General features: G+C 47.8%; 1 protein-coding gene across 1 annotated transcript; it reads left to right on the forward strand.

Moving 5' to 3' along the window:
* Positions 1–20,535: 20,535 nt before the first annotated feature.
* Positions 20,536–26,596, forward strand: LOC125507460. Its single transcript, XM_048672035.1, has 7 exons — positions 20,536–20,873; positions 20,971–21,370; positions 21,822–22,649; positions 23,228–23,335; positions 23,424–23,584; positions 23,670–25,934; positions 26,034–26,596. The coding sequence occupies exons 1-6, from the start codon at positions 20,536–20,538 to the stop codon at positions 25,417–25,419; spliced, it is 3,585 nt and encodes a 1,194-aa protein (XP_048527992.1). The 3' UTR covers positions 25,420–25,934; positions 26,034–26,596.
* Positions 26,597–27,446: the final 850 nt, after the last annotated feature.

Raw genomic sequence — 27,446 nt, forward strand, 5'->3', positions numbered from 1 at the left:
TCGTCGAGACGGATTTAATGGTGAAAATGGATTTTTAATTACATTTTTTAATTAGGAGATAAAACATTTTTAAACCGAAAACCAAAAAAATTCCCGCTGATGTCATCTGTTTTGACGTGGCAAAATGGATGATAATGGAGGCGTTTGGGCCATGTTGCTTCGTGCCACACGTGGGTGTTAACATTTGCGTATTGTAGACATTCTCTCGCATAATCAGTCAACCACTCACCTTTTATGGCCTCTTTATGCACTTCGCTTGTAAAAATTTGGTTGTGTGCATCATCAAGATGTAGAGACCGAGGGAGGATAATTAAATTATTCCTCTTCCAAGAAAAAGGACCAAACCAATTATCCGTACGCGTGTGTGCTCTGCTCACGTCGATCTGGCATTGCACGTGCTTTTGAATTCAGAAGAAAAAAACGAGTTGAGGGGGTCATTGTCTCCTCATCTATTACCCTCCTCATGTACCCATGCTACTCAGTCAATTCAGCTATGCATATACATCTCCTTACAACCTTAGTCTCAGTATGCACATATGTAGTTGAATGTTTGTTGCATGCAACAAGCGACACTTTCACCCGCAAAAAAGAAAAACAAGAGACACTTAAAGAAAAGACACAATGAGTTACATAGGCAAAGACGGTGTGAGTGGCATTGACGATTTTGGTTGATAGAAGACATCGCCATCTAAGTCTGAGAATAGCGGGTATCAGGAGGTAGTCTCATAGCCAAATCCCTAAGTTGTCACCCTGTTGTTTTGTTTGCACAACATGAAGGTTTCTTGGTTGTGTTGTGTGTTGTGTCTCGGGAGCCTTTCACAATACCGACGGTGTCTCTGCAACATTCTGCTCCTAACTTTCTCTGCAGGCGACTGACATGCCTTGTTGCTGACCTCTAGGATTAGTAATGGACATATCTTCCAAGACCGGCATGTCTTGGCACAAGTGATTTCAGGCTATCCGATATGCTACAGCTTCATCTGATCCAGCTGTTACCAAATATAAATTTGCTTGCAATGTGTTGACTGTTGACTTACCTGACACACATATGAGCCTAGTTCTTTGGTAGAATCACCTGTATGACCTGCCACCCGCGCGGTCACTTAGACGATATTTAGTTTGATGTATGTATGAAAAACACATCTACATCAAAATGACCAGATTTGCCGGTCACGGTAATCCCTATGCAAATATATAACCTACAAAAGAAAGCAGCCACTAGTTGGCTGGTTGCCTGATGCCCATGACAAAAAGTGTTAGAAACTTCTCTTCATTCATCTTAGTATTTGAATCAAGGTGTGGATGCATGATCAAGTGGGCAGCTTTACACGCCAACGCTATTCTTGCCGATTTAAGCAAAAACACGAGTCCTAATATATGCATGTATTTCCACCACCTTACTTTAGAATACTCAGGTAATACTAGATTAATACTCTCTCTGTTTTATATTGTAGTGCGTATAGATTTTCTCAAAAGTCAAACTTTACAAACTTTCCCTCACAAATAAAAAACTTTACAAATTTTGATCATGTTTATAAAGAGAAAAATAGGTACATCTAGAATACCAAATGCATTTCGTTGGACACATTATGAGTTATATTTTCGTAATGTTGGTATTGTAGATATTGACATTTTTCTCTATAAACTTGATCAAAGTTTGCTAAGTTTGACTTAAAAAAAAAGATTTTTACATCTGTGCCTCTGGTTCCTTAGTTATACTCATTCATCCCCACGATCTTAACTTTTGCTCACTTTTCCCCACTTCCTTGGCTAAAACTGTGCAAACTGGACGTTGCCATCGGGTCAATGGCTTGACCGTTAACTCTGACTAGTGGGCCGCATAGGCGTGCATGCTACTGACCGCGGTCGTGGGGTAGCACGTGTCCGTGGAACATGCCAGAAACGTCCCATCGTATAAGAGGGGGAACCGCGTCGCCCCTACCATTTCACCCCAAATCCCCTTCCTGCCGCATCGTCTCCTTCTCTCCCAATGCGTCGTCTCGCCCTCCTTCACCGCACCATCTCGCTCTCCCCCACCGCATCCTCGTCCTCACCTTCATCGCCTCCCTCATGGCGGACGCTCGTGGCGACGCCGGCGCAACGGTTAGAGATCTGCAGGGCACGGTGACCGCGGCAGCAGATGCAGTGCAGGACGTTGGCGGCGTCCAAGGTGGTGCGGGGAAACTCGCAACCGTTGTCGCGGCTGTGGATGTGGAGAAGGAGGTGGCGGGCTCCACCTCGGTACTGTCGAAGCTGACGGCGTCGAGCGGCGCAGTCCATCCAGATGCGCATCCTAGCGAGGAGAAGGTGGTACAGGAGGTACTTCCATTTGCTTGTACCCTAGTTGCAATATTTAGATTAGATGGTTAGAGTAGTTGGTTTGAGGGATGGAGTTTTCTTTATGGGGGTGGGTTTTTTTGTATGGGAGTTTTTTGGATTACATTCGTTGCAAAAATGCTAGACAGATCTTAATGAGAGATAGGGATGTATGCTTAGATTTGTTTTTGAATGCTACAGACATGTATGCTTAGATTTGTTTTTGAATGCTACACAAATTGGTGTTTTGAATGTCATTTGCCCAAATGGAATGCATTAATTTTGATGTACCTATCAATTGATTAAGAACTTACTTGATTCATCGGTATATAAATTTGTCCACAATATGTAGTTATATTATCTTTGTTGTTCAATGTGTGTGCATGACAATGGAAAATGCAAATAGGATCATAGTATGGATAACATGATCAATGTGTCATGTGTGCATACCTAAATTATTAGTTGGCTTCTGTATTTACTAGTAATGGATGTAATTGTATATTCAGGAGGATGGTTCTGTGGGGAATAAGAGGAAGCTAGCCCTTACTGGGTTCGACCCGTACGATCCAGAGTACAGTGACGACGAAGAATATGAGGTAAGCCTACTTGAAATTTGGATTGTTCATTTAGTTCCTTTGACATGGTGTACATGAATCTATAATGTATTAATGTAACTCATTCATGTGTGAAGTATAATTCTGGAGAAGATATGTACAAGGGCAATGCCGCGTCCTTCACAATGAAGGAGGTGGAGAAGATCAAGGCCAAGGGAGTTGCTTCCTTCTACAACCGCAAGATCAAGAAGTGGCACTGCCCCTACTGCACCACCAAGCCAAAGCCAAAGGATGGCCGCTTCGATCATGCAGAGGATGTAGCGATTCGCGGGGAGGACTACATGATCAGGGGGCAGCATGCTGCCCTCGCGAAGGCCCTGACTCCGGTGTGATGTGATGAACTGAATGTGGCAACATGTTTTATCTTTATCTTTTGGGTTACTTTTGGTAAACTTAATGTGGTTGTTTATGATGTGATGAACTGAATCTATGGTAGTAATGTATTATGCTATCTACATTTGTCTGTCCTTAAATTTGCCTGTGGTGTATGATTAGTTCTTTTTAGATGTTGTGAGCTATGAGTTTAGGTGCTGCAGTGATCACACATGCTGCTTCAGTGTTGCTTCACTGGTCAGACATGCTACAAAGAATAAGCAAAAAGAGCAAATAGTCCATCATTTGATCAAATATTCCAATAACAGAGCAAGAAAAACATTTGAATGAAGATAGTCCATCATTTGATCAAGTATTCCAATAACAGATCAAATATTCCAATAACAGTAACATGTCAAATATTCCAATTTGAATTTGAGGCAAAATTTGAATTTGAGGTAAAATTTGAATTTGAACCAACATTTGAAGTCCATTGCCCTGTGGTGTGATGTTACAAAGTTTGTTGAACTATTATAAAAGTTAGGTGATCAATCCGATCTCTTTTGCGTGGTAAAATTTATAGACATGAGAAATGTGCTTCAAATGAGCTCCATTTGTAATCAAGTTTTTTTGGACCTACTCCAAATGAGCTAAGTATATTTTTAATAACACCTATTCAATCTATATAGTGTAGATTCCTAGTCTCACTATTTATTGAATTAATCATCATATTTTTACATTTTTTGAGAAAAATATGCCTTAATAGAAAACCATTAAAAACACGTTTAAAATATGAAAATGGAAAACTAAGTTCAGATCCTTCTTATTCACTTTGAAATCAAGCTTTGATGATTTTTTTTATTTTTTTTATTTTTCAAAAACCTAAGGGAACCCTACCTCCTCTCCTGCTGGATACATGGCATTGCTCGTGCATTAAAGATGCATGTCAGACTAAAGATTACGAACATCACTAATTATTGTCTGGGAGCACAAATGATTTTATTCTAGTGCGCACAAGTTCATAAATAAAGGTCTTAAGAACTTGCATTTGATGGTCTTTTCTACTTTGACAAGCTTGTGATCCTTTAAGATGCCAGTAAGTCACCTCTTGTTGGTACCACGGGACGGTGCGGACTAGACCAGCCAAAAGAAAGTTACAGATTTCGCACAAGATGTTCAGAGACCAGGGGAACATAATCTACATGATTGTGTGTTGTACAATTTCATAGGAGCAACTACTTACTTAGTGAATGTTTAATAGTTTACCAGTTCGTGGAAATTAACCCGTTAAGAGTGGGTATAGGCGGTAGATAAAAATGCATTAGAAAATTGCCAAAACATATACTAGACATCCAATAGAAAATGTAGTATAAAAAAACTACACGATAAAATGTTGCTAGAAGGCGCAGTAGGCGCCAATAGAAGATGCAGTCCAAGCTTGAAAAATAATGCAGTTGAAACTTGATAAAAAGTGGAATGACTAGGAAAAATACAGTGGAGAAAATTACACGATTGAAAGTTGTAGAAAAGTATGGCCCTCCAAAAAAGACATGAGACTGACATATTTCCCTCCAAAGTAGTATTGCATGTTGGGGATGAGATCGGAGCAGATACATATGTACAATGCACATTTCATCCCTAAATTTTTTTCTCGATCTCAGTAAAATGCCCTGTTCAAGAATTCACCCGATTAACCAGTTAACTTGCCGATTAATCCCTACTCATAGGGCCCCCGAGTAGCCGACTACCCGATAAATCATCCGATTAATTGATTAAATGGCCGATTAACTTGCCGATTAGACTGTTAATTCCCTACTCACCAGCCGACCGAGCAGTTACCAGTTAACGATTTCCTCAACAATGGTAAAATGTGAATAGTGTCGTAACGAATGCGGATAAGGATAATACTGGTCACAAATTTGAATCATAAAATCACGTGTGTGACTTCGCATTCATGTCAATTTTCAATATTCTAAATAAAATGACATTTTGATAATTTCTTACTTTTCATGTTGTCATGGAACATAACCTTTGTATGAACTTTACTACGAGTATTGTTTAATTAATAATCCAGGACTCTATATTCCTAAGGAAGGTGCTGAACAAAAATCCAATCTGATTCACTTCAAGTGTCTTGTAAGCTTGACTTCGTGACGAGTAGTTGCTCAAGATGACGACCAATTCCGCTTCAGAAATATGAAGAGAGTGTGTGTGCACTTAAACAATGCTAAGAATTTAGGCGAGATGAAAAGGTGTTAAAGCATGTGTGATATGCTGATAAGACGAATTTTCTTATGCATTCATTTTATCTAGAGAAGAAAAATAATATGTTATACAGTAGATAATGTCTTAGTGTTATCTCTAGAAAAATACTATTTTGATACTCCAAATTAATTTACAAAATGATTAAGATTAAGCTAGAAATTATGTAACTAATAGAAGGCATAACATACGATGGAGAAATTATGTAGTAGTAGTATCATGGTCAATCTATATGCTTTTTGCTCATACTATATATTTTTAAATCCAACTAATATGTACAATGATATGCCTTATTTTTTTAGGAGAGAGTACTACATAGCTCCTATTGTGATGTTGGATCGGGCCCAAATACTAGGCATATGCTCCCTTCTAATTACCACCACGGAGGTGTTCTTGTGGGATTTCCTAAAGGTAATTCTCCTCTAAAAAAAGAACCAATGGGGAGTATTATGTTAGAGGCGGACCTACAAGGAGTAGCTCACTTCAAATGGGCGACCCAACGGCTCCTGTATGGCCAGCAGTCTCGGGCGACGGGGGCGGTGATTCCGCGCTTGTCTCTGCCTCCGGCGGCCCTGGCGGCGTTGCTCAGGCCCCGGAGCGGGACGGAGCGGTGGCGGCTTCGGCGGAGTTCAGGAGGACGGCCGACATCTCCCTGAGAGCGGCCCGGGGGTCGGGGAGCCGCTTTTGGGCTCTGGCAGAGGAGATTTCGACGACGAGGAGGAAGATGAGGTGTGCGCTGAGCCGTATCCTGCGGCAGGCGTGCGTGCGGCCTGCTCCATTGGGGAGTTTGTGGCGCGCGCAGAGGAGCTCGGGGGCTCCTTCAAGGCCGGGCGCCGACGTGCTTTTGCGCCCGGTGGTCGTGGCTCACGGCGGCTTTCTCTGGCTGCGGCAAGAGCGACGCGCGCCTCTCCGACGCGCGAAGGGTGTGGTTGTCCTGGTGCGGACGCCGCGGGGCTGTCCCTCAGACCTTCGCCGCCCATGCCCTGCGGTGGCGGTGGCAGCGCGGAGGCGGCGACGCCGTTCGGGGTCGCCTCTCTCTAGGGTTGGGGACGAAGCGCCAAGTGGTGGGCTAGGCCGGCCTGCTGAGGTGTCTGGCGGGCCTCCTGCGGAGCCGCCACGTCTGCTGGCCCAGCCAAGGGGTACGTATGTGCCAGGGTCGCAGGGGGCCTCGCCCGCGCCCGTGGCCCAGTCCGGCCCGGGAGTGCAAGGCCTGCCAATGCCGACCCACACCGCGCAGCCATATAAATGGCTTTGGCTCCCCCGTGGAACCCTAGACATCACACTAGGGTTTCCTGCCTCCAATTCGGAGGTGCGGCGATTCGGTCACTCCGCTCGCTTCCTCCACCCCACTCCACCTCCCCCACCCTTGCTTCGTTCCTTCGCCGAAGTGGTGTCCATGGGCTCCAAGCCCGACCGTCGAGGGGAGAAACCACCCATGGAACCGCCACGGGACCGCACCCGTGGGCGCGCCGACAACGAGGGCGGTTGGGGGCCGCCGCCCGCATGGTGGCTCAAGGAGCAGGAACGGAAGAAGAAGAAAAAGGAAGAATACAGGAAGAAAGGCCTCGAACTCAAGCACAAGGGGCAGTTGGCAGCTCAGGGCGGCGACCGCGCCGGCGACTCGCCCGCGAAGAAGCAGAAGTCCAAGCCTGCGGGGGCGGCGGCTACCAAGCCTCCCCTCCCGCCCAGATCTGAGGCGCCGAGCTCGTCCAAGGGCACGCAGGACGAGCCGATCCCAGTCGAAGATGCGGGCGGCCCAGAGTGCTTCAAGTGCGGCCGCACAGGCCATTTCCAGAGCCTGTGCACCTTCCAGCCGCTTTGCGTGGTGTGCAGCAAGGAGGGGCACACCTCGGCGCAGTGCCCATCCCGCGGCAAGCCTCTGCTTCTCCAGACCACGGGCCACGCCATTGCCGGCGAGGGATTCTTCTGCCTCCAGTTTCCGGTCGACGCGCGGGAGGAGGCCCTGGTCCAGCTAGGGGCCAACACGGCGGTGCTCTCCATGCCTTCCGGAGCGCTCTCCCATCAGATCCTCGAGGCGGAGCTGCAGCATCTCTTTGAGGGCGAGTGGGATTGGCAGATCTCCCTTCTCGAAGGCGGGGCCTTCTCGGTGGTCTTCCTAGATCCAGCAATGCTTCGGATGGCCACTAGGAGCGGCAAGCTCTTCCTATCCCTCAACAATCTCATGGTGGACATATGTGACGTGGTCCTCGACGCGCCCAAGGGGATGGAGATGCCAGAGGTGTGGGTCAAGTTAGGTGGGATTCCCCCCAAGCATCGGTGCTCAGAAAGGCTCATGGCGGCGACCATCATGCTCGGCCGCCCTCTGCTGGTCGATGAGGAATCTCTGCTCCGCCCAGGGCCGGTCCGCATGCGCTTTGCTTGTCGCAATCCTCGCAAGCTTCGCGGGTCGGTCCAGATCTGGTTCAACAATGAAGGCTACAACATTTCCGTCGACCCGGAGATCCTCCCGGAGCAGCCCGCGGCGCCCGCCCTCCCCCCACCACCCCCTCCCCCTCATGGCAAGGTCCCGGACGGGAAGGGCCGCGACGACGACAAGGAGCCTGGTGCAAGCATGGAGGACGACTCCATCGACACGGCGGCGTGGGACAAGCTGGGCATCACCGACATCGGCGGGGCGCGGGCTTGCGAGCTGCAGCCCCAGATGGAGAATTCTCTGGCGGGAGGGTCGTCGGAGATGGAGCTCTCCATCCCGAACCAGTACGGCTCCAATCTGGGCTCAGTCACGTCTCCTACGGTGCAGATGGAGGCAGCGGTGGATTCTTTGCTGCTGGCGGAGCCGACGGGCAATTCCCCTGCTGCGTCTGCGGACCCGAAGCTCTTGACTCCCCCCTCGCGTTCTCCTTCCCAAGGTGATCGCAGAGGCAGCAAGATTGGCGCGACGAAGCAGATCAAGAAGGTGGCTGTGCGCAAGGTGACCGTGGAGGCTGGGCATGCAGCGGAGCGTTTGGGGGCGCCGGCGACGCCGCGTCAGGCGGTGATGGCGCTGGTCATGCCTGCCTCCGCTACGGTCGCGCTGGAGATGCCCATGACGACGCCCGTCCTGAAGGCCAAGCGCTCCAAGGCGGTGGTGGACGGGCAGGCGGCCCCCGTGCAGACCAGTGCGCGTGCTAAGGGCGCCAAGGGCAACTTGCCGTCGCTTCAACGCGCCCAACTCCTCCAAGCACAGAAAAATCTGGAAATCTCAGGTAATCCCATGCCCCGCTTTACGATTCTTGACTCCTTTTCGGATGAGCATTTGAGCGAGGTTTGGGGGGAGAGTGGGGTGGAACCAACGGGAGGAGGTGAGATGAGCGAGCTTATCTCATTGATTCGCGCAAAGGAATTGGCGCAAGCGGCGCTAGCAGCGGCGGCTGTGCAACACGCGGATCGTTTGGCACTGGAGGCTGAGGCCTCGACAGCGCTAACGACTCGGCCCGACGAGGAGACAGCAACAGGGGTTGCTGCTCCTCCCTCGCCTCGCCGCGGCAGGGCGAGACGTGTGGCCAAGGCGATCACATCCAGGGGGGGTGCGCCTGCGCAATCGTGTCGTATAGATGCGTGCACTCCTATGAAATATTCGTGGCTTCGGCCACTCGGGTCGGCGCACCCAACTAAGGGAGTACATTAGGAAAGAAACAATAGATATCGTAGGGCTCCAGGAAACGATCAAGTCTGAGTTCAGACATCAAGATATCTTAGCGATTGATCCCTTAGAGCGTTTCGCTTGGCATCATAGTCCGGCCAACGGCCACTCTGGTGGCATGTTGCTTGGCCTATGCACTGCCACGCACGAGGTGCTGCACTCGGAGAGTGGCACCTTTTTCATTGCGACCAAGTTCCGCGTGCGAGCGTCGCTTCGCGAGCTCGCGATCGTGCAAGTCTACGGACCTGCAGATCATTCACGTTCGGCTGAGTTCCTAGGAGAACTTGAAGCCAAGGTGATGGCCTTTTCGGCTGCTCAGATCCCGCTAATGGTGGGGGGAGATTTCAATCTAATCCGTTCAGGGGCGGACAAAAACAACGACAACATCAACTGGCCAAGGGTGGCCATGTTCAACAATTCGATCGCATCTATGGCACTTAGGGAAGTGACTAGATCGGGGGCAAGATACACTTGGACTAACAAGCAACTAGCCCCAGTGCGATCCGTGCTGGATCAAGCTTTCATGTATCCGGACTGGGAAGTTCTATTCCCCTTGTGCTCACTCCTTGCTGAAACAAGGATTGGGTCGGACCATGCTCCGCTAATCTTGTCTTCGGGGGAGGATAGAGTGCGTCGCAGCCCGCGTTTCTACTTTGAAACAGCATGGTTCGAGGTACCGAATTTTGACACCATCTTCAGGGAGAGGTGGCAGAGATGTGTCCAACTCACAGGCCAGCAACGAGGCCCTTTGGAGTTCTGGACTGCGGTAGGGGGCCGCCTGCGTGCAAGCCTTAAGGGGTGGGGCGCGAACCAGGGTCGCGACGATAAGATCCTGAGGGCAAGGCTCATTGAAGAGATAGCTCATCTCGACGGTCAGGCGGACACGCGCCCTTTCTCTGAGCAAGAATGGGCGCGGCGATATGCCCTAGAGGGGCAAGTCGAAGCTCTGCTTCATGCCGAGGAGGAATACTGGAGGCATAGGGGAGGCCTCAAGTGGACGCTCAAGGGTGATGCGAACACGAAGTACTTCCACGCGTACGCGAATGGCCGGCGCAGGAAATATTCGATTCCCAGGTTGCAGACGGAGCAGGGACTCCTTCTTCAACAATCGGAGATTTCCCGTCACATCTACGACTTTTATATAGGTCTGATGGGGACGGAGGAGGCCCAGCGAGCACGTTTGCGTGCGGATGTTTGGATTCCTTCTCAACAGGTGCTCGATAGCGAAAACGAGGGGCTGGAGCCCGCTTTCCTACTGGAGGAGATTGACAACGCACTCCAGGGCATGAAATCCGACACGGCCCTGGGGCCGGACGGGTGGCCGGTGTCAATGTTCAAACATTTCTGGCCTTTGCTGCGCGAACCCATTTTCGAGGTGTGCAATGGTTTCATGCGAGGTTTTGTCGACATAGCGCGGCTCAATTTCGGTGTGCTGTCGCTAATTCCGAAAGTACCTGGTGCGGACAACATTCGCTAGTACAGACCCATTGCGCTCATTAACGTACCTTTCAAAATATGTGCTAAAGGCTGCGCTACTCGACTCACGCCAATCGCCCCTCGTATCATTAGTCGTGCGCAATCGGCATTCATCCGCGGTAGGAATATTTTGGAGGGACCATTAGCCTTACAAGAGACCCCCCACGAGCTCAAACGCACGCAAGAACCTGCGGTCCTTCTCAAGTTAGATTTCGAGAAGGCTTACGGCCGCGTTAATTGGGATTTTCTCCGACAAATCCTTAATAGCTGAGGCTTCTCGTCGGCGTGGGTGCATCGAGTCATGCAATTGGTCTCGGGGGGCCAAACTGCGGTCTCGGTAAATGGAGAAGTAGGGAACTTCTTCAGGAACAAGCGTGGCTTACGCCAAGGTGATCCCATGTCACCGATCTTGTTCAACTTTGCCGCGGATGCGCTGGCAGCAATGCTGCGGAAAGCGGTGGAAGCCGGGCACATCAAAGGGGTGTTGGGACACCGCATCCCAGGGGGGATATCACATTTGCAATATGCGGACGATACGCTATTGCTATTTCAGCCGGACCTCCACAGTGTGGCCACAGTTAAAGCCCTGCTTATAAGCTTCGAACTCATGTCGGGCCTTAAAATCAATTTTCACAAGTGTGAAGTGATGCCCATGTGCATGGACGAGCAGGAAGGTAGACGCATCGCGGATCTACTGAACTGTAAACTAGGCAAACTCCCATTTACATATTTGGGCATCTCGTTGGACGCCAAGCGCGTCTCGATAGAGGGCTGGGCTCCGCTCTGGACTAAGGTGGGCGGGCGGGTTTGCCCGTGGAGGGGTAAGTTTATGTCCTCTACCGCTAGGCTGGTGCTCACGAATGCGAGCCTCTCCTCGCTCCCGCAATTTGCCATGGGACTTTTCCTTCTGGCCGAAGGGGTGCATGCCAAGATGGATACACCCCGGTCCGTTTCTTTTGGGAAGGATCGGGACCCAAGCGCAAGTACCACATGGTTAGGTGGGACGCGGTTTGCCGTCCCAAAGCCCAGGGAGGGCTAGGGATCACGAATACTAGAATCCTCAACATCGCGCTGATGTGTAAGTGGATTTGGAAACTCTCGCAGGGGGCGACGGGTCTGTGGGTAGACCTGTTGCGTGCAAAGTACTTTCCCTCCGGGAATTTTTTCGAAGGAGTGGCGAGGGGCTCTCCTTTCTGGAACGACCTGCAAGCGGTCCGGCCGGCTTTCGCTATGGGGGCCAAGTTCGGCATTGGCAATGGGCGTTCGGCCCGTTTTTGGTTAGACCATTGAGTAGGAACCCGGCCTCTATGGCAAGACTTCCAGGACCTCTACAGCCTGGCGGTCAATCCGGAGCAGCACGTTGCCATGGCACTTGCCTCCCCCCCCCCCCGCGATCCACTTCAAACGGGAGCTAACGGGAACAGAACAAGCTCACCTCATGGTTTTGCTTGCTCTTATCGCGCTGGTCGCGCTTTCTTAGCACGAGGATACAGTGACTTGGTCTCTTACCCCATCTGGCAAGTTTTCCGTCAAGTCGTTGTACCGGAAACTTTGCCAGGGCCAGTCCTCCCAAGTGCCGAAAGGCTTATGGAATGCGCGACTCCCACTTAAAATTAAAGTCTTTTTTGGCAACTGTTTCGTAACAGATTGCCCACCTCGACCAATGTTGCTAAACGCAATGGCCCGTCGTCCGGCCTTTGTGCAATTTGCAACGTCTCGGAAGACGCGAACCACGTGTTTTTTCGCTGTCCGTTAGCTCGTTTTGCTTGGAGTGCGGTTCGCACCGCAGCCAACACCACATGGAACCCGGGCTCGACCGTCGATCTCGTGGCCATTGTAGACTCGGCTCATGGTGGCAACAAACGCGTTCTTTGGAGCTGTGTGGGCACGCTGGCCTGAGCCCTCTGGCTCACGAGGAACAAACTTGCGATCGAGGAAATCTTTCCATCCCACCCTGCTAATATCATCTACAAATGCAACCTTTTCCTACAGCAGTGGAGTCCGTTGGCGAGGCGCAAGGATGCTGATAAACTTCAACATGCACAAGAACGTCTTCGTCAAGTCTACATGATGGCTAGGGAGCCACCCGCCTCTTCTTCGACTTGAAGTGGCCCTTTTGAATGGCGCACGAGCGAGCCTGCATGCTCTAAGCTCAGGCTGCGAGCCATGTAATCATCTATGCTTGCTCAGTGCTGCTTTTGGCCTGCCCGATAACTCTTCACACTTTACGCTATCTTTGGCCGGAGCCTCCGTGCTTGTGTTTGTAATCTCAGATCCTATCAGTCACGCTGCCTAGTTGTGGGCTTTATTAATTTAAAACCGGACGCGCCCAACGTCTTCGTTTAAAAAAAGTATTATGTTAGAGCCCATCCGGGTGGGATGCCGCAAAAATTCGCTCCTGATGGAACTTGAATCGTGGTCGGCTGGGATGCGCCACCATGACCCATCCACTCGGCCACTGCTCAATTCTCACAATTTCGCGTTTTAAGCCACGACATTTGAATGCATTACCACATGAATGCATATGCTCGTATCTGGCATCTTCTGATTAAGTTCTTATGTTAGAGCCCATCCGGGTGGGATGCCGCAAAAATTCGCTCCTGATGGAACTTGAATCGTGGTCGGCTGGGATGCGCCACCATGACCCATCCACTCGGCCACTGCTCAATTCTCACAATTTCGCGTTTTAAGCCACGGCATTTGAATGCATTACCACATGAATGCATATGCTCGTATCTGGCGTCTTCTGATTAAGTTCTTATGGTTTTCTTGCACCTGCTCTTAGAGCATCTCCAACCGCGCCCCCAACAGCCCTTCAGACCATTTTTTGCTGTCGGCGCCCGAAAAACAGCCCAGTAGCGTCTCAGGAGCCCGTTTTTCGTCAGTTTGGGCTGAAACTGGCGCCGGCGGACCTAGACCGAACCCGGCGCATTGGGGGGCGCCTGGGGCGCAAGGAAAGCGTTTTTGGCGCGAACGGGAGTGGGGCCGCCGAGTCAGCGACACGCCGCCTCGTCGTCCTCATCGCCTCTGTTCCCGTGCGAATCAATGCCAAGGCTGCCGCGCCGGTCAGCCTCCATTGATGCCTCACGGGCGGCGCAGTGAAGGCGCCGTGACGCGCGTCCCGCTGTAGTTGTAGGTGTAGTTTGTCTGTTTTCTCTGTTTTTGTACAAATTTCAATGAAAAATCTTCGAGTTTGTGCCAGTATCGTATCAGTCGTCGAGTTTGAGCGATTTTGAGGACGACAAGTGGAAACGCAATTGCCCCCACGCCGAAAGCAAACGCCGGTTCGGCCCCAGACGACGTTTTTTCGGCGTGTTGATGGGTTGAACGGCTGGAGATGCTCTTAGTCTTTGAACACGAACCTTTTGTGGGGCTCATCCAACTATCACTTGGTTCACGAACACATACTGTAATAACTCCGTAATTAAACCCATCTCATATATTAGTATATACTAGTAGAACGCCCGTGCGTTGCTACGGGCTTTTAATTTATTTATTTTGGATTACACCTAGTTAAATGGCCATGCGTTGCTACGGGCAACAAAACCTCTTACCGAAACTAAAGCTTGGCATGAGATACTTGTCACAGTATGTTTTGTGTGTACATGTACAATTCATACATATATCTATGCATCATTGGCGTATTCACCTTTTTGACCTCATCTCCAGTGAGCATTCCATCATCGTTCTTGTCGCGCCTGCTAATGTCACACTCCCAAAGGATTTTTTTGTAGGTTCAATTGATTTAATCCAAAACGGAGATGCGAACATAACTTAGCCCAACAATGTGGAGTCAAAGACTTTCCCACAAAAAAGCTACAAGTAAGATCTGGCCAATCGTCTCCATCAAGAACTCCTTGAGCTGATACTTGTTATTGCCTTCCTCCGGCATTATGTTCCTCTTCCTCGACATGTACCGAGTTCTCCATGCCTTGGATTAAAAGACATGTCCATTAGTCCACATGCCATGAGTCGTTTAGTCTATCAATGGAAGTATTGCTTCTTTTGGTATAACAAGGTATGGGCATTAATTATTAAGATCCAGATTAGCAGCTAGGAATAGGGGTGCTCATAATGCACTTGATTTTGGGCCGGTACCTTGCCAACTCTTTGGCAAATAGGAACATATCATGGTATATGAAAAGACAGTCGCAAGGAATATGTGTCCTTTATATGGGAATAAAGAGGTATTCTGCACTGTCCAGTAGTCTCGTCCTTCAATTTTTTTTGAACATCAGTACAAACACAATCGCTCATATACACGCGCACACACTTACCCCTATGAACGCACACACGCACACCCTACCCCTATGAGCACCTCCGAAAGACTGAGCCGGCATATCATTTTGAAATTTACGAAGTCCGTAGGCACCTCGTCGTCGACGGGAACGTCTCCTCCCACTGAATGCGCATAACCAGAAATCTTGAAATAAATCCAGGAATAAATTCGAGCACCAGGATTTGAACCCTGATGGGCTGGAGATACCACAGTACCTCTAACCATCCACCCACAGGTTGGTTCGTAGTCTCATCCAGGAATAAAGGAAGTGTGTGTGTCATGTCTCATGTGTGTGTTTCTGGGTGGATGTCTGTCTGCGATAAACTTTACATTAAGACAAAAAAATAGCTTTGAATATCACTATAATTATATATAATTGTGGTAGTGTCGTCCACTGTCCGCTTCTCCAATGTTCAGAATCAAGTTCCATAATTTGTATAGATATCTTGCCATCTGGGAAAATTTGCTCATCTACCCACCCTTACTACTTGTGACAGATTATATGATCAGATAACCCTGTTATGTTAAAAAAACAGATACTTCACGGTCTAGACTAATTAGAAATTGAAATGTACTGAATGTGTGATCTATTGCAGGTTTAATGAGATTATGATGTTGTTGCAAGGCACACAAAATGAATAGTTGCTTGTTGTATACAACAAAAGTGGCACCATATAAAACCAGATGGGTGTTGATCATCATGCTGGGCCATACAAAAGAAGTTTGCTTACTCGAGGAAATATCACATGTCCAAATTGCCCTAGTTCCCTAGATGTATAAACTGTCACCCTACAAACAGACATGACCTATCAGAGTAGACCACAAGATGCAATAATAACAATATTGAACACGCAAGCACAACGGGAGAAAAAACAATGGCGAAACCATATGAAGGTCATTATGCAGTTGGCTTAAGTTATTACGGGCTATGATTGATAGAAATGATAGCCCGTAAAAGTAATTGAAAATCCACTTCACTTGTAATGTAAGTTGATAAAAATACCTTAATAGAACGATGTGTACACACAGAGCAGTGATCCAACTAATTATCTTTTACGAACTAAGATCTACTTGATGTGTTTAAAATATTTACGTATGTGAGGAATATTGTTTTTAGCTTCATTCGTGTGGTACAATGTAAGTCACATCCTGATTTTAGTGATCTTTAAATTGTAGGCTACCTATAGATCATTCGGTTGACGTTTTCCAAAAAATAACTTGCTAGACTACGTGACATTGATGTCACCGCATAGAAACTGCTCCTTTCTTCTTTTCTTGACGGAGAAAAAAGCAGTCCTCTGCTCACTCACCGCATAGCTGCCTCCTACTATTCCGGCATGCATAGCCAGCCAACCATCGGTTATCGCTGCATCTCATCTCCTCGCCACAGCATCGTCGATCCCATCTCTCCTAGGAACCACCCCTCCATGCCATGTGAAGCCCATCCACTCCTCTCTCCATCCCGTAGCAACGCACAGGCTGAGTCTTTCTTCCATTTGCCAACGCAAGCAATCTAAAAAAATTAAAAAGAAAAAAATGCAAATAGGAAAAGGAGGAGACCTTCTGTGTGAAAATTTGAAGGCTTATTAATGGATTGTGTGCCCAGCCACAACCATCCACGCAGATGAGCCACCCCAAAGTCTTCAGACTCATACGATCTATGGTCATGCCATCATGATTAGAACATCGATGCATCCGAGGAAACGCCAGCCTGTGAGCCTACTAACCCCCGCCGATCCGGCTGAATCAGCGTCGCGATCGTACCAAGGAGGCGCCGCTCCTTGCAGGGAGGGCCACGCTGATGCCATGGTGGGTACGGCCGCGCCTGACGCCACCGAGATGAGCAGCGGGCGGCTGCCTCAAAGAGGGGGGCGAGGGCGACAAGCTTGGAGGGAAGTGAGGGGCAAGGCATGACCACCAATATCTGTAGATGGACAACTAAGCTACAAAAATGAGTATATGAAAGGAGATTAGCAATTGTTTTCTCGCTCCACTCGTAAACATAACAAGCAATTTTTCTTCAAAGTAGGTCTTACCCTATTTTTGTAAAAGAAAGGCCAGGCACCTTCATGTCTAATAAAATGTTCTATAGCAAATCAATGGAACCAATCAGGCTTCTCTTAATATGCTGATATGCATGGTACTAAATTCCAAACTGAAACTACAACTGACTTCAATATATGCAAGTTCGACGGTGAAAATAGTACTAAGCTTAGCAACGGCCTGCCCAATACCTACTTTCTACCCAGATGCGCAATTGCAAGGTTCAGCTGATTAAGATGCTCGAGTTTATCTGCAATGGTAGAGCATTATCTTTCTAATTCAAATTCAAAGCTAACAATCACAACAGAATATAACTATCACTATGGCAACTGTTACGAAGATGAATCCCTCCTTTCTCAAAGTCGATACGCAAGTTATTTGCTGCCTTCCCATATTCCTCTGGTAGGCAGGGCACCTTCACTCTCAGTGTTTAGTACCGCGTTTTATAAAGTAGTATATGTGTTTAGGTACTGCAGAAAATCACAGAAAATAAATGTTACCGTTCTGGTTTGGTCATTTCACTCTACTCTCTCCCTTTTCACAAATGCCATTTATGTTATAGACCTTACTTGAAGATGCTCATAATTCGTCATTGATGCCTTATCTGCTTCCTCCGTAAACTCCCTAGTTCACATACATATTTATATTCAGTAAAAGAAAACTAAAAACACTTTGCTGCAGAGCTTCCAAATTATTACACAAGAAGCAAGCAGACGTCATCCAATCACCTATCTGAGTGCGTGTCCCTGCACAGCTCCGCCGAATCAATGACCGAGCAAACCTAGCCAATCATCAGCCAACCCACATCAAACTACACAGATTAAATAAAACGTAACCAAAGAAGAGTAACTTACAGTGTTGGAGATCTCATCCATGGTGTGAACAATCTCAGCAGAGGGCGGCAGCTACCCAATGTGGCCAACGAGCTTGTCCGACCTGCAAATTTAATCAAACAGTCATAGAAAATTTAGCAATGGATTGTTGTGGTGGGGTAGTGTTAGGGATCGAAGGGGGTTTTCCCCCTTATCGCTGGATGACCTCGTTGAGCGACGGAAGCCCTTTGCAGTGCGCAGCACATCGAAGCCGTACAGCCGCCGACCCGGCCGGGTCGAGCAGACCGTCGAGAGGCACGCGCACCTACCCGGCCACGCACCCGGCGCTGGCCAGCGCCCACACGAACGTGGTCTCCGGCGGTAACGACGCCATCGACACAACCAGTTCCAGCGTGCCCGCCCACGCCGCCGGGCCCCAGCACGGCCACCAACATCGCTCCTCGCCCCCCACCAGCAATGCCCCCACGAGCGGATGCATCAATCAGAGGAAGAACCAACACCTCCCCTTGTGGTCTCCCCCGCTGGTGGCTGCTCTCCTTCCTGACTCCGGCTTCCAGTGGACGGCGCTCCGATGAAGAGTGCGCCGACGGGGGCGTCTTGGGGGACGGCAGGGAGGGGAGAGAGGATGTCGCTTGGGGAGTTGGGGAGAGGCAGGGAGGGGTTGCGTGATTGATGGGTCTTTTTTCTAGGTGGAGCGGTGAAAAAGGAAAGAGGAAGAGGGCTTATTAGGATTTGAGAAAGATCGACGTATTAGGAAAATTAGGATTTGGAATTGATTGTCATGAAACTAAATTTTATTGATTGGTAACGTGCTATCAGTTCCTGCCCATTTATAACGTGTCTAGTTAGGAAAATTTGGAAAGGTTAGGAAACTTTTTATTGTGAGGGTAAAAAAAATTAACGTGAGTAGATATGGTGGTGGGATGTGAGACGAAAATAAACCGGACTATTCAACCAACTCGTCCATTAGAAGTAGAGATAGAGATTATTATTATTATTAGAGATTAGGGATTAGAGATTAGAGATAGAGATTAGAGATTATTTGTTTCCTGAAAATCTATTATTTGTTTCCTAAAGCAAATTGCATTAATGAGAGAGATCCGTTGATTTGGCTAAGGTAGGAAAGAATCTATTATTTGTTTGCTAAAGCAAATTGCATTAATGGGAGAGATCCGTTGATTTGGCTAAGGTAGGAAAGAATCTATTATTTGTTTCCTAAAGAAAATTGCATTAATGAGAGAGATTTGTTGATTTGGCTAAGGTAGGCGGTTTTTGCGGTTCGTGGCGGCTCAGTGTGAGGTGGGACGAGGTACCAAAAAAAACCATGGGAGGTGGGACGAAAAAAACCTGGGAGGTGGGAGTTGTCCGTGGTTAACATACGAAATTTCGTAGACTTTTTTAAAACGAAAATAAACCATGGGAGGTGGGACTAAAAAAAATCTCGAAGCGAGACTACCAACTGCTCCCTTAGGAGTAGAGATGTATCTCCACTTCGACGTGGCCAAGCTGTTTGTTAGTCGCTTATATTAAGCATGAAATAGTCGAATTTTTACACCAGCGTCTAAATCCGAGCAAATAGGTGTTGCCCATTGACTGATACACAAAAGCAAAAATCCGACAAATTAGAAGAGTGAAATTAATTTGGTGTTGTCAATGAGTACATGTGTTGATGTGCATAGTTAGCGATGAGTTTGAGAATGGATGGTGTCAGGAGAAATCGTGGCAGCAAAATCGGCAAGCCTCGTTGAGATCAACTAGGACGTTCGAGGGCATGATCTAGATTCCCAAGTTGGTCAATGCAACCGCGTGGAAATCCAACACTAATCCGAAGCATAGATACTCCGGTTATCAGGGCAGCAGAAAAACGTCGAGGTTCAACAAGTGACTCGAGGCTTTTGCATCTCCTAACCAAAAGTGCAGCGTCGGCAAAATGTAGTAATATCTGTATGCATCTCCGTGGCCTGCATAAGCATAACAGTGCCACATTGTCACCCGGCAAAAAATGAAAAACTAGTACTGTATGACAATCTTAGGCTGGCCATAGTGAGGATAACATAAGTAATATCATGCACTTGAGACTTGCAAACATGCTTATGTGGCAGGTAATTAAAAAAGAAATATATGATTATAGTAACATAGATAGTAGATGCCATAACATAATGAATGTGATGTTACTATGTGTCATGCATGACAATAAATAAGACCATCTATGATACTCCCCACTATGACCAGCCTTAACACAAATGTGAAATGACCATGAACAATAGGAGCAATAGTAGCATCCTACTAGTATAACTGGCCAAACGGGCCGGCCCCGCCCGGCACGGCACGGCCCATCCTAATCGTGCCTGGCACGACCCGGCCCGGGAAGGCACGATTATTATACGGGCTGTGCCGGCCCGCATGCTGCAGCCTGCAGCCCAGGCACGGCCCGTATGCTAATCAGGCCGGCCCACCAGCACACTAGGCCCGCTAATCTGCCTCCTATTTTGCGCACTGGGCGTTTTTAACCTATTTTTATCTGTTGGGCCACATTAGGATACATAAAAAAATAAAAAAAAATCAGGCCGTGCCGTGCCGGCCCGTATGCTCGGCCTTTAGGCCCAGGCACGGCCCTTGACGTGCCGTGCCGTGCTGTCCGTGCTATCGGGCCGGCCCAGCTATCCCGGTCCGTTTGGCCACCTATACCTAGTAGCGGTCTTCGTGGAGCGCTGGCTGCTGCCTCTGCATGCAGAGGGAAGATTAAGGCGGCAACCAATGGGACTAGTAGAGCGCCGCCGCCGACGTTCCCAAAGCCAAACCAACGGCCTCGCGTGGGGCCCTCCGTCATCAAGCAAAGCGCAGCACAGCAAAGGATTCTCCCCCAAAGTTTCAAACTGCAGTCCTCCGCCCACCACCACCAGCCAGCGCCTCGCCGCGCGGCCGCCGCTAGCTCGCTCCGGCACTCGCCGCCCTCCGGCCCGACCCCGCCGTCGCATTGGCCTCCACGGCCGCCTCCTCGCTCAGGTGCGTCCTCGTCGATTCCCGGGGAAAACCCTAGCCGCCTCCGCCCGTCGCCGTCGCCGTAGCACGGCCGCCGAGCGCCGCGATTGCTGGTCGCTCGCTCCAGCTCCCTAGCAACCAACCGCTCAATCCATTGCCTTATTGCCTTCTATTTCCTCTTTGGTTCTGACGATTTTGCGGGCTGCGCAGGATGGCGGGGGAGCTCCGCGGCGCTCTCTGCCGCATCCCGGCGAGGGCTCCCGCATCCGGGGTCGGGAGCGACGAGAACGCGCGGCCTGCCGGAGCTTCGACTCCCGCCCCAGCGGAGCCCGTCGCGGCCTCCCGGCCCCCCCTCCGCGCTATCCAGTCACCGGGGCAGCCCCGGCGGCCGGTGCCGACGCCCAAGAAGGGTCTGAGGGTCAGGGCAGCGGGCAAGACACCGGCGCGGGTCGGCGCGGCGACCACTCCCCTTCGCCCGACCAAGATCCTGGGGGAGCCGAAGCCGGTGCCGAGGTTGGGGTTCACGACGACGGGGGCCAGTTCTGCACAGGTCCAACGTTCCAAGCTCCGAGACTCCATCTTGCTCCGGGAGGAGAATCGCAGTGTGCAGGTGAAACACATCTACTGCTATCACCCCTGTTCCTTTTTTGTAAGGTTAAAACTGAGGCTGCTCACTGTTTTCAATTCATATATGACCTTCAACACTCTTTGAAAGATTACAGAACATCCCAGTGATAAATAAAAGACAGTGTAACTGATAGGATTTGGATATTGCAATGATAGAATCAAACATTCCAACAGATTGCATCTCCCTCATCCTTCATATTCATCAATTTGTTATCCTTCTTTTCCATCACTAACCATGTGTGGTATTGTGCCTCCAGTGCCTTCTAAGTTTGATTTTGCACCTAGAGATGCCACATTGCACTGCCAAGTCCCAAAGCACAACAACCCGATGTCTAATATGCGCAGTAGCTTTCAAATTTATTTGTGCTCGTCCGTTGTGGTGGTGATGGAAATAACAAAGATCTTAACGCTGTGCTATTTAACTTTGTGGACAGAATGTTTCGTCAGCATTGCAGCAAGATGACTCTCATGCACCTGCAAAGGAACAAGACAACTCAGAAGATGCATTGAGCCTGCAGCTGGAGTTGGCCATAACCAAAACAATTCTTCTGGAGGAGGTAAAAGCCCGAGCGGAAGCTGACGTCAGGGAAACTGCTGTAGGATATGAGCTGAAAGCAGCAAATTTACGTACCCTTGAAGCTTGCAGGCAGAAGGAAACCACAGAAAAAGAACTGAAATACACAACATCTGTTTTAGAGGCCCTTGAATCGGAGCACGTTGTTTTGATTAAGGAAGTAGAAGAGCTGAAGAATAACAATTTGGAGCGGATTAGTTTGATAAAGGAACTAGAGGAGCTGAAGAAGAACAATTTCCAAAGCCCGGTATTTCGTAAGAAGAGGGATGTGGAAACTCTGATGTTAAACACTGAGCTTGAGCAAGAAATGGATGAAATCCACAGGCAGGCTATGTGTGAAACGTCTGAGGTGATTATATCCTTACAAAAACAGCTGTTGTCACTGCAACAACAACTAGATGACTGCAACAAAAAAGAGTCATTGGTTGCCAAACAAAGCCTTGATGAAGCTAAGAGAATAGAGATTTTGTTGGATCAATCCATCGAAATTCTTGTGCAGAAGGAGGTTCTTGAACAATACTTTGTTTCATTCGTGAGGGGGATGGAAGAAGAGACTCGTCAGCTCGAGTCCAAACTAGACCAGTCAAATAGATTCTATGAAGGTAGAATTAAAGAACTGGAGATTAAGATGCAAGAAATGGATTATCAGGCTGGAGTGTTACTTATTTCATGGAATAAAGAAAAAGAGGTAACCCTTTGAAAGGAAATTAGGCTTACCGCATCGGAGTTTTTGTCTTTTCATATAGATTTCTTCTTCTTTGAACAACGAATTATGGCAGTGACATTCTTTGCGAACCACCTATTAGTTAGGATGCAAGCATTTTTGGTTGTTCTGACTTCCAGTCATTCTCATTATCAGATAGTGATGCTTTGCAACATGTTCATTTCTTCTTATCTAAGGCATACTATTAGTTTGGATAGCTTTGAGGTTGTTAGTTCGTTGATTTCACGCAATTTTCTATGTTGTTTATAAAGGCTCACACAGAAAATTATGTATATATTCTTCTTTATGAGTGCTTTTGCTTTTTATCCTTTTTTGGGTGTATGGTAGATTAAAAATACCAAATACCATACTTACATCAATATTATATGTTGCATTATGGGAGTTCCTTAAACTTACGCATGAGAATATCTTTACAGCATATCTATAAATACATTCAGATTTTAGTATTTGTCCAAGAAGGACCTACAAACAGCGCAATTAGGCATGGACGAAATATCTATGATTGTTATAACCCTTCCATTTATAATTATATTATTTTGTAGATATCAGAGGAAAGGAAGACATATGCCGAAGAGAAAAATAAAGTAATCAAGCTATTGGAGATGTCTAATGAGGATGGCCAGATTACTGTGTGTTCATTAGAAGAAAAGATAAGTTTGCCACTGCTGGTATGTTAATAGTTTTGATTGGTCACTTATTTTTCTTTCCGAGCACTGATTTTTTTTCTTTTTTTCTAAGGTGAAATTACTCGAGGAAGAAGCAGAACAACTCAAAAGGCAACAGGAAAAACTAGAAATGGAGCTGCAGAATGCCAGGCAAGAATTGCTAGTTGTGCCATCCTCTAGGGAAGCAAAGAGCTCCCTGGAAGACAGAATGGTTGATTCACCTGACCCAACCAGGTTTGCTGGTTCTGAATTCTGTCACCAGACATCTGTGTTTACAGAAGTAAGGGAAATAACAAACACTCACCTTGATCTCTTGCAGGTACCCGAGTAATATAAACAATGGGGTACTGCGTTCTCAGGAGAGTAGAATAGGTCGAAAGGAGCCTTTTGAAGCAGAGGTAATGATGGCATTCTTTGAAGAGCAAATGCAAGGAAGCTATGCAAGCTCATTTGAAGATATATTCAAAGAAGCTGCAGACGATTCTCTTGTTGCTTCACATTTTCTTCCACACATTACAAGCCAAATAAAGCCAAATCCAAATGCAGTTGAGGAGGCAGTTGACCTAGACACTATAGCTGTTGAGTCAACTCCTCTAGTGGAACACCAAGAGGAACCTGGTGAGCCTTCTTCTGATGAGTGCATGCATGAGGCCAGCCCATCAGATTTAGAGATGGCAAAGGCAATTTCATTAGAAAAGGATTGCTGGTCAGAGAACTCGGAGTTTGAGCACCCCAGTGCAAGCGTGGAGCTGGAGCAGTCTATTGCAAGTAAGCAACCTGATTTATTTGGCGGTAGTGCAGGTAGTGATCAGTCCATGTCTGTATGTGATTCAGAGGAGCAAGTGACGCCTCCAGCTGTGGAGTCAGTGGTAGAAGTTCTGAAGGAGAATGAGTTGCCTCCAGTTTCTCTAGTGCGTCCCAATGATCCGGTGAAATACACTTTAGCCACTTGTGATGAGCTGAAGAGGCTCAGAAGCAGGAACCACTATGAGGGTGATAGGACAGCAACAGACAGGAGATTCTGGTCCATTGAGCAGCAGGACTTGTACAACTCCATATACCGTAGGGCCGAGTTGTTTACTATGCAGTGGATAGACTGGGAGTACATCGATAGCATAGATGAGTTTTCTTGTGTCAGACAGAGATGTGCCCATGTGGGGCTTGAGCAGATCATGAGGTACCATTGTGATTGGGACAACGAATTGATTAGGCAGTTTTACTCCACAGTTCATATCAGCGACGACAATAGCTCTATTACTTGGATGGCAGATGGCAGGAGGATAACTACAAAGAAGAGGGCATGGGAGGAGATGTTTGGCATTCCTGGCAGTGTTCACACTGCAATAATTCACTCAGAGTTTTTGCTTGATGATGATGACAAGAGGATCATGTACACAGCTGCAGAATGCACAGTAGGCCAAGCCAGGGGCCTCTCTCCATTGGCTAGCATAGCCAATAAGATTATTCGGAAAACCATCTATCCCAGGTCTTATAGAAGTAAAGTCCAGGGATACAACTGGAACCTCCTACGTCATATTGTGGAGCAGCATCCATTTGACATCATTGCTTTGATCTTCGACGAGATTAAGTTGCTTATTTCAGATCACAGTCGCACTTGCCTCTTGTATGCACCATACATCATGGGGATGATCATGCGAGCTTTTGAATATGATGGACCTAGAGAAACCAGGCACGATTCCTACAAGCCCAGGCCCGACAAGTCAAAGCAGACAAAAAAAGTTAGTCGTCCACTGGCACCTGCAGTAGTTGCACCTTCTGAGCCACCACCTTCAGCATGTCAGCCGGAGGTAGAGGCCAATGTTGAGGCAGATGACCACAGCCAGTTCGAGGAAGCCGGACACCGGCCCCAGGGAGAGGCAGTGCAGCATACCAATGCCTCCTTGTCTTCTCAGATCCTAGCTCCACGCTCCTCCCTGACACCTTCCCTTGAGGCTACCACTCCCTCACCGCCTCCGGCTCCAGCTGCATTTCCTGAGCAGGCCAGCATGATGCATGCCGGCCTCCGGTGCTTCAGCTCAGCCAGCTGTTTTGGGGCCAAGTCCTTTTAGTCACTTTAGTTGGTATCAAAGAGATAAGTGATGGGTTTATGTGCTGTCCTTGATGTCTACCTTGCACTCGTATTCTGGTTATTTTGTCTATATATATCTTGGACTTGTTCACCATGTATATTCTTCTATCAAGAAAGACCTTGAGAAGAGCGTATCGAGACTTGAGAAATCAGTACTATGTTAGGCATATGTGTGCCCACTCTGTCTTGTGTGCACTTAGTCAGGGTCCTTGGTCTTCTAAATTATACTACATGTGTATGATTTTGCAGCTTTTGATCTTCTTTCATTGTGGGTTAGGAATTTGGTTAATGTGTTCAGAGTCAGGGAGGAAGAAGCTCCTATTCAGCAGCATCAAGTTGAGTTATTGGCTATTCATCTTGGCTCAGGCTTCACTTTTGTAATTGTGCTCCTGTCCTGTAAAATAATCTTCATGTGTCCATACTCGAGAAAAATGTGTCCAGGAACTTATGATTCTGAATATCGTAGTCTGATTCAGGAAGACCCTTTTTTCGAAGGTAAATTCAAAGTGTGATCTTTCAAATTTTGGTATGGTTCAGGTCCTTGTTCTGAACATTCAGAGCTTCGGCAATTCTCACATCGAACTTGTGATGCAGAAGAATGGCCCAGGATCAGATGGTTAGCCGCTTGGCCAGTGAGGGGTGCTAGCTGTGGGATGGGCCACATGGTGGTGAGCATCAGCTGCTTGCGAAAATGCTTGCGCAGGACAAGAACCGGCTGGCATGGCATGTGTTGGTTCAACTTGGGACTTGGCTTCTGGGCTTTAAAATTCTTCGCTGGGCGTCGTCAGGTGGTATTTGGTGCCTGATTTGATCTGGTCTTGAGTTTGTGCTGGACATGCAGTTAGGGTAGTTAGTAATAGATACCTCCTACTCTGGTCTTGAGTTTCTAACCGGTTGCTGGAATCAGTGGAATATGGCTAAATTTCATCATGATATTTGTTTGTGGTCCTCTCTAGCACATTGAAGTACAGTTTCAGGAAGCTGTTATTGTGTGTGTGTGTGTGTGTGTGTGTTTGCATAGATGGGCATGTCAAGTGTACATTTGGGGGTGCATGTAAGTGCCTCATTTTAGACCTAAGTTTCAGTACTTTTTGTATCAAACTGGTGGTGCTCAGAGCGTCATATACTCATTCAGATGCAGTATGCATGAGTGATTACATAGTCCTGAATATTTATCTGTGAGATGCGACGAAAGAATTCGTTGCGTCCTAATGTGAGCAGAATTCTTGCAACTAAAATACCAAGGTTCTTAGTTTGATCACCTCCTTGGCACTGGAGTGTGCCTCTGTAATGTGCAAGACTGGGGCTTCGATTGATTGAGTTCAATCACAGAAATCTGCCAAGTGTGCTCTTATTTCCCAGTATCCAGGACTTTCAGTTGGAGACCTGCCTGCTGGTGCCTTCGCCAGAATGGTATTATCTGTAAGAAATTTGGCATCTTGTAAGTGCATTTGCTTTGCTACGGTACCCGCTATCTTTTGTGCTTGAGCTTCCGCCAGCATTCTGGTCCTGACGTTGAGATCTGTATCTTCTTTTGGTAATCTGTCTTGAATTACATGCAGATTCCAATCCTTGTGCATTGGTGAGCTTGAGTGTTACCTGAAGATTGTCCCTTCCTTGTTGCATCTGTACAGATCTTGTTTCCTACCAATATAATGCCTGGCTCCCTGTTCAGGTTTATTTTGCTGGTGATCCGTGCGTGACTCCTGTTTTACTTCATCTTCTGCTGTTGTTCAGCTGTATTTTCAAGCGATAAACGAATGCTTATGGCTTGCGCTTTGTAGTAAAGCTGCAACAACCAGTCATTCCTTGATTTGCAGAACTAGCTAGCTGCATGATTGTTTCAGTTATTCTGTTTGAGCCATGACTAAAATAATCTCATCTTAGACACCAAGGGTTAGCAAATAAGTTCCAGTACTGAACAAGCAGCTCCAGAACAGAACAGCGAGCTATTTCATTTCTGAATAAGCCAGTTCCAGGGCTGGATGGTTCAATATTAATAGTTTT

Source organism: Triticum urartu, chromosome 5 (assembly GCF_003073215.2).
Source record: "Triticum urartu cultivar G1812 chromosome 5, Tu2.1, whole genome shotgun sequence".
In the NCBI taxonomy this organism is placed as follows: Eukaryota; Viridiplantae; Streptophyta; class Magnoliopsida; order Poales; family Poaceae; genus Triticum; species Triticum urartu.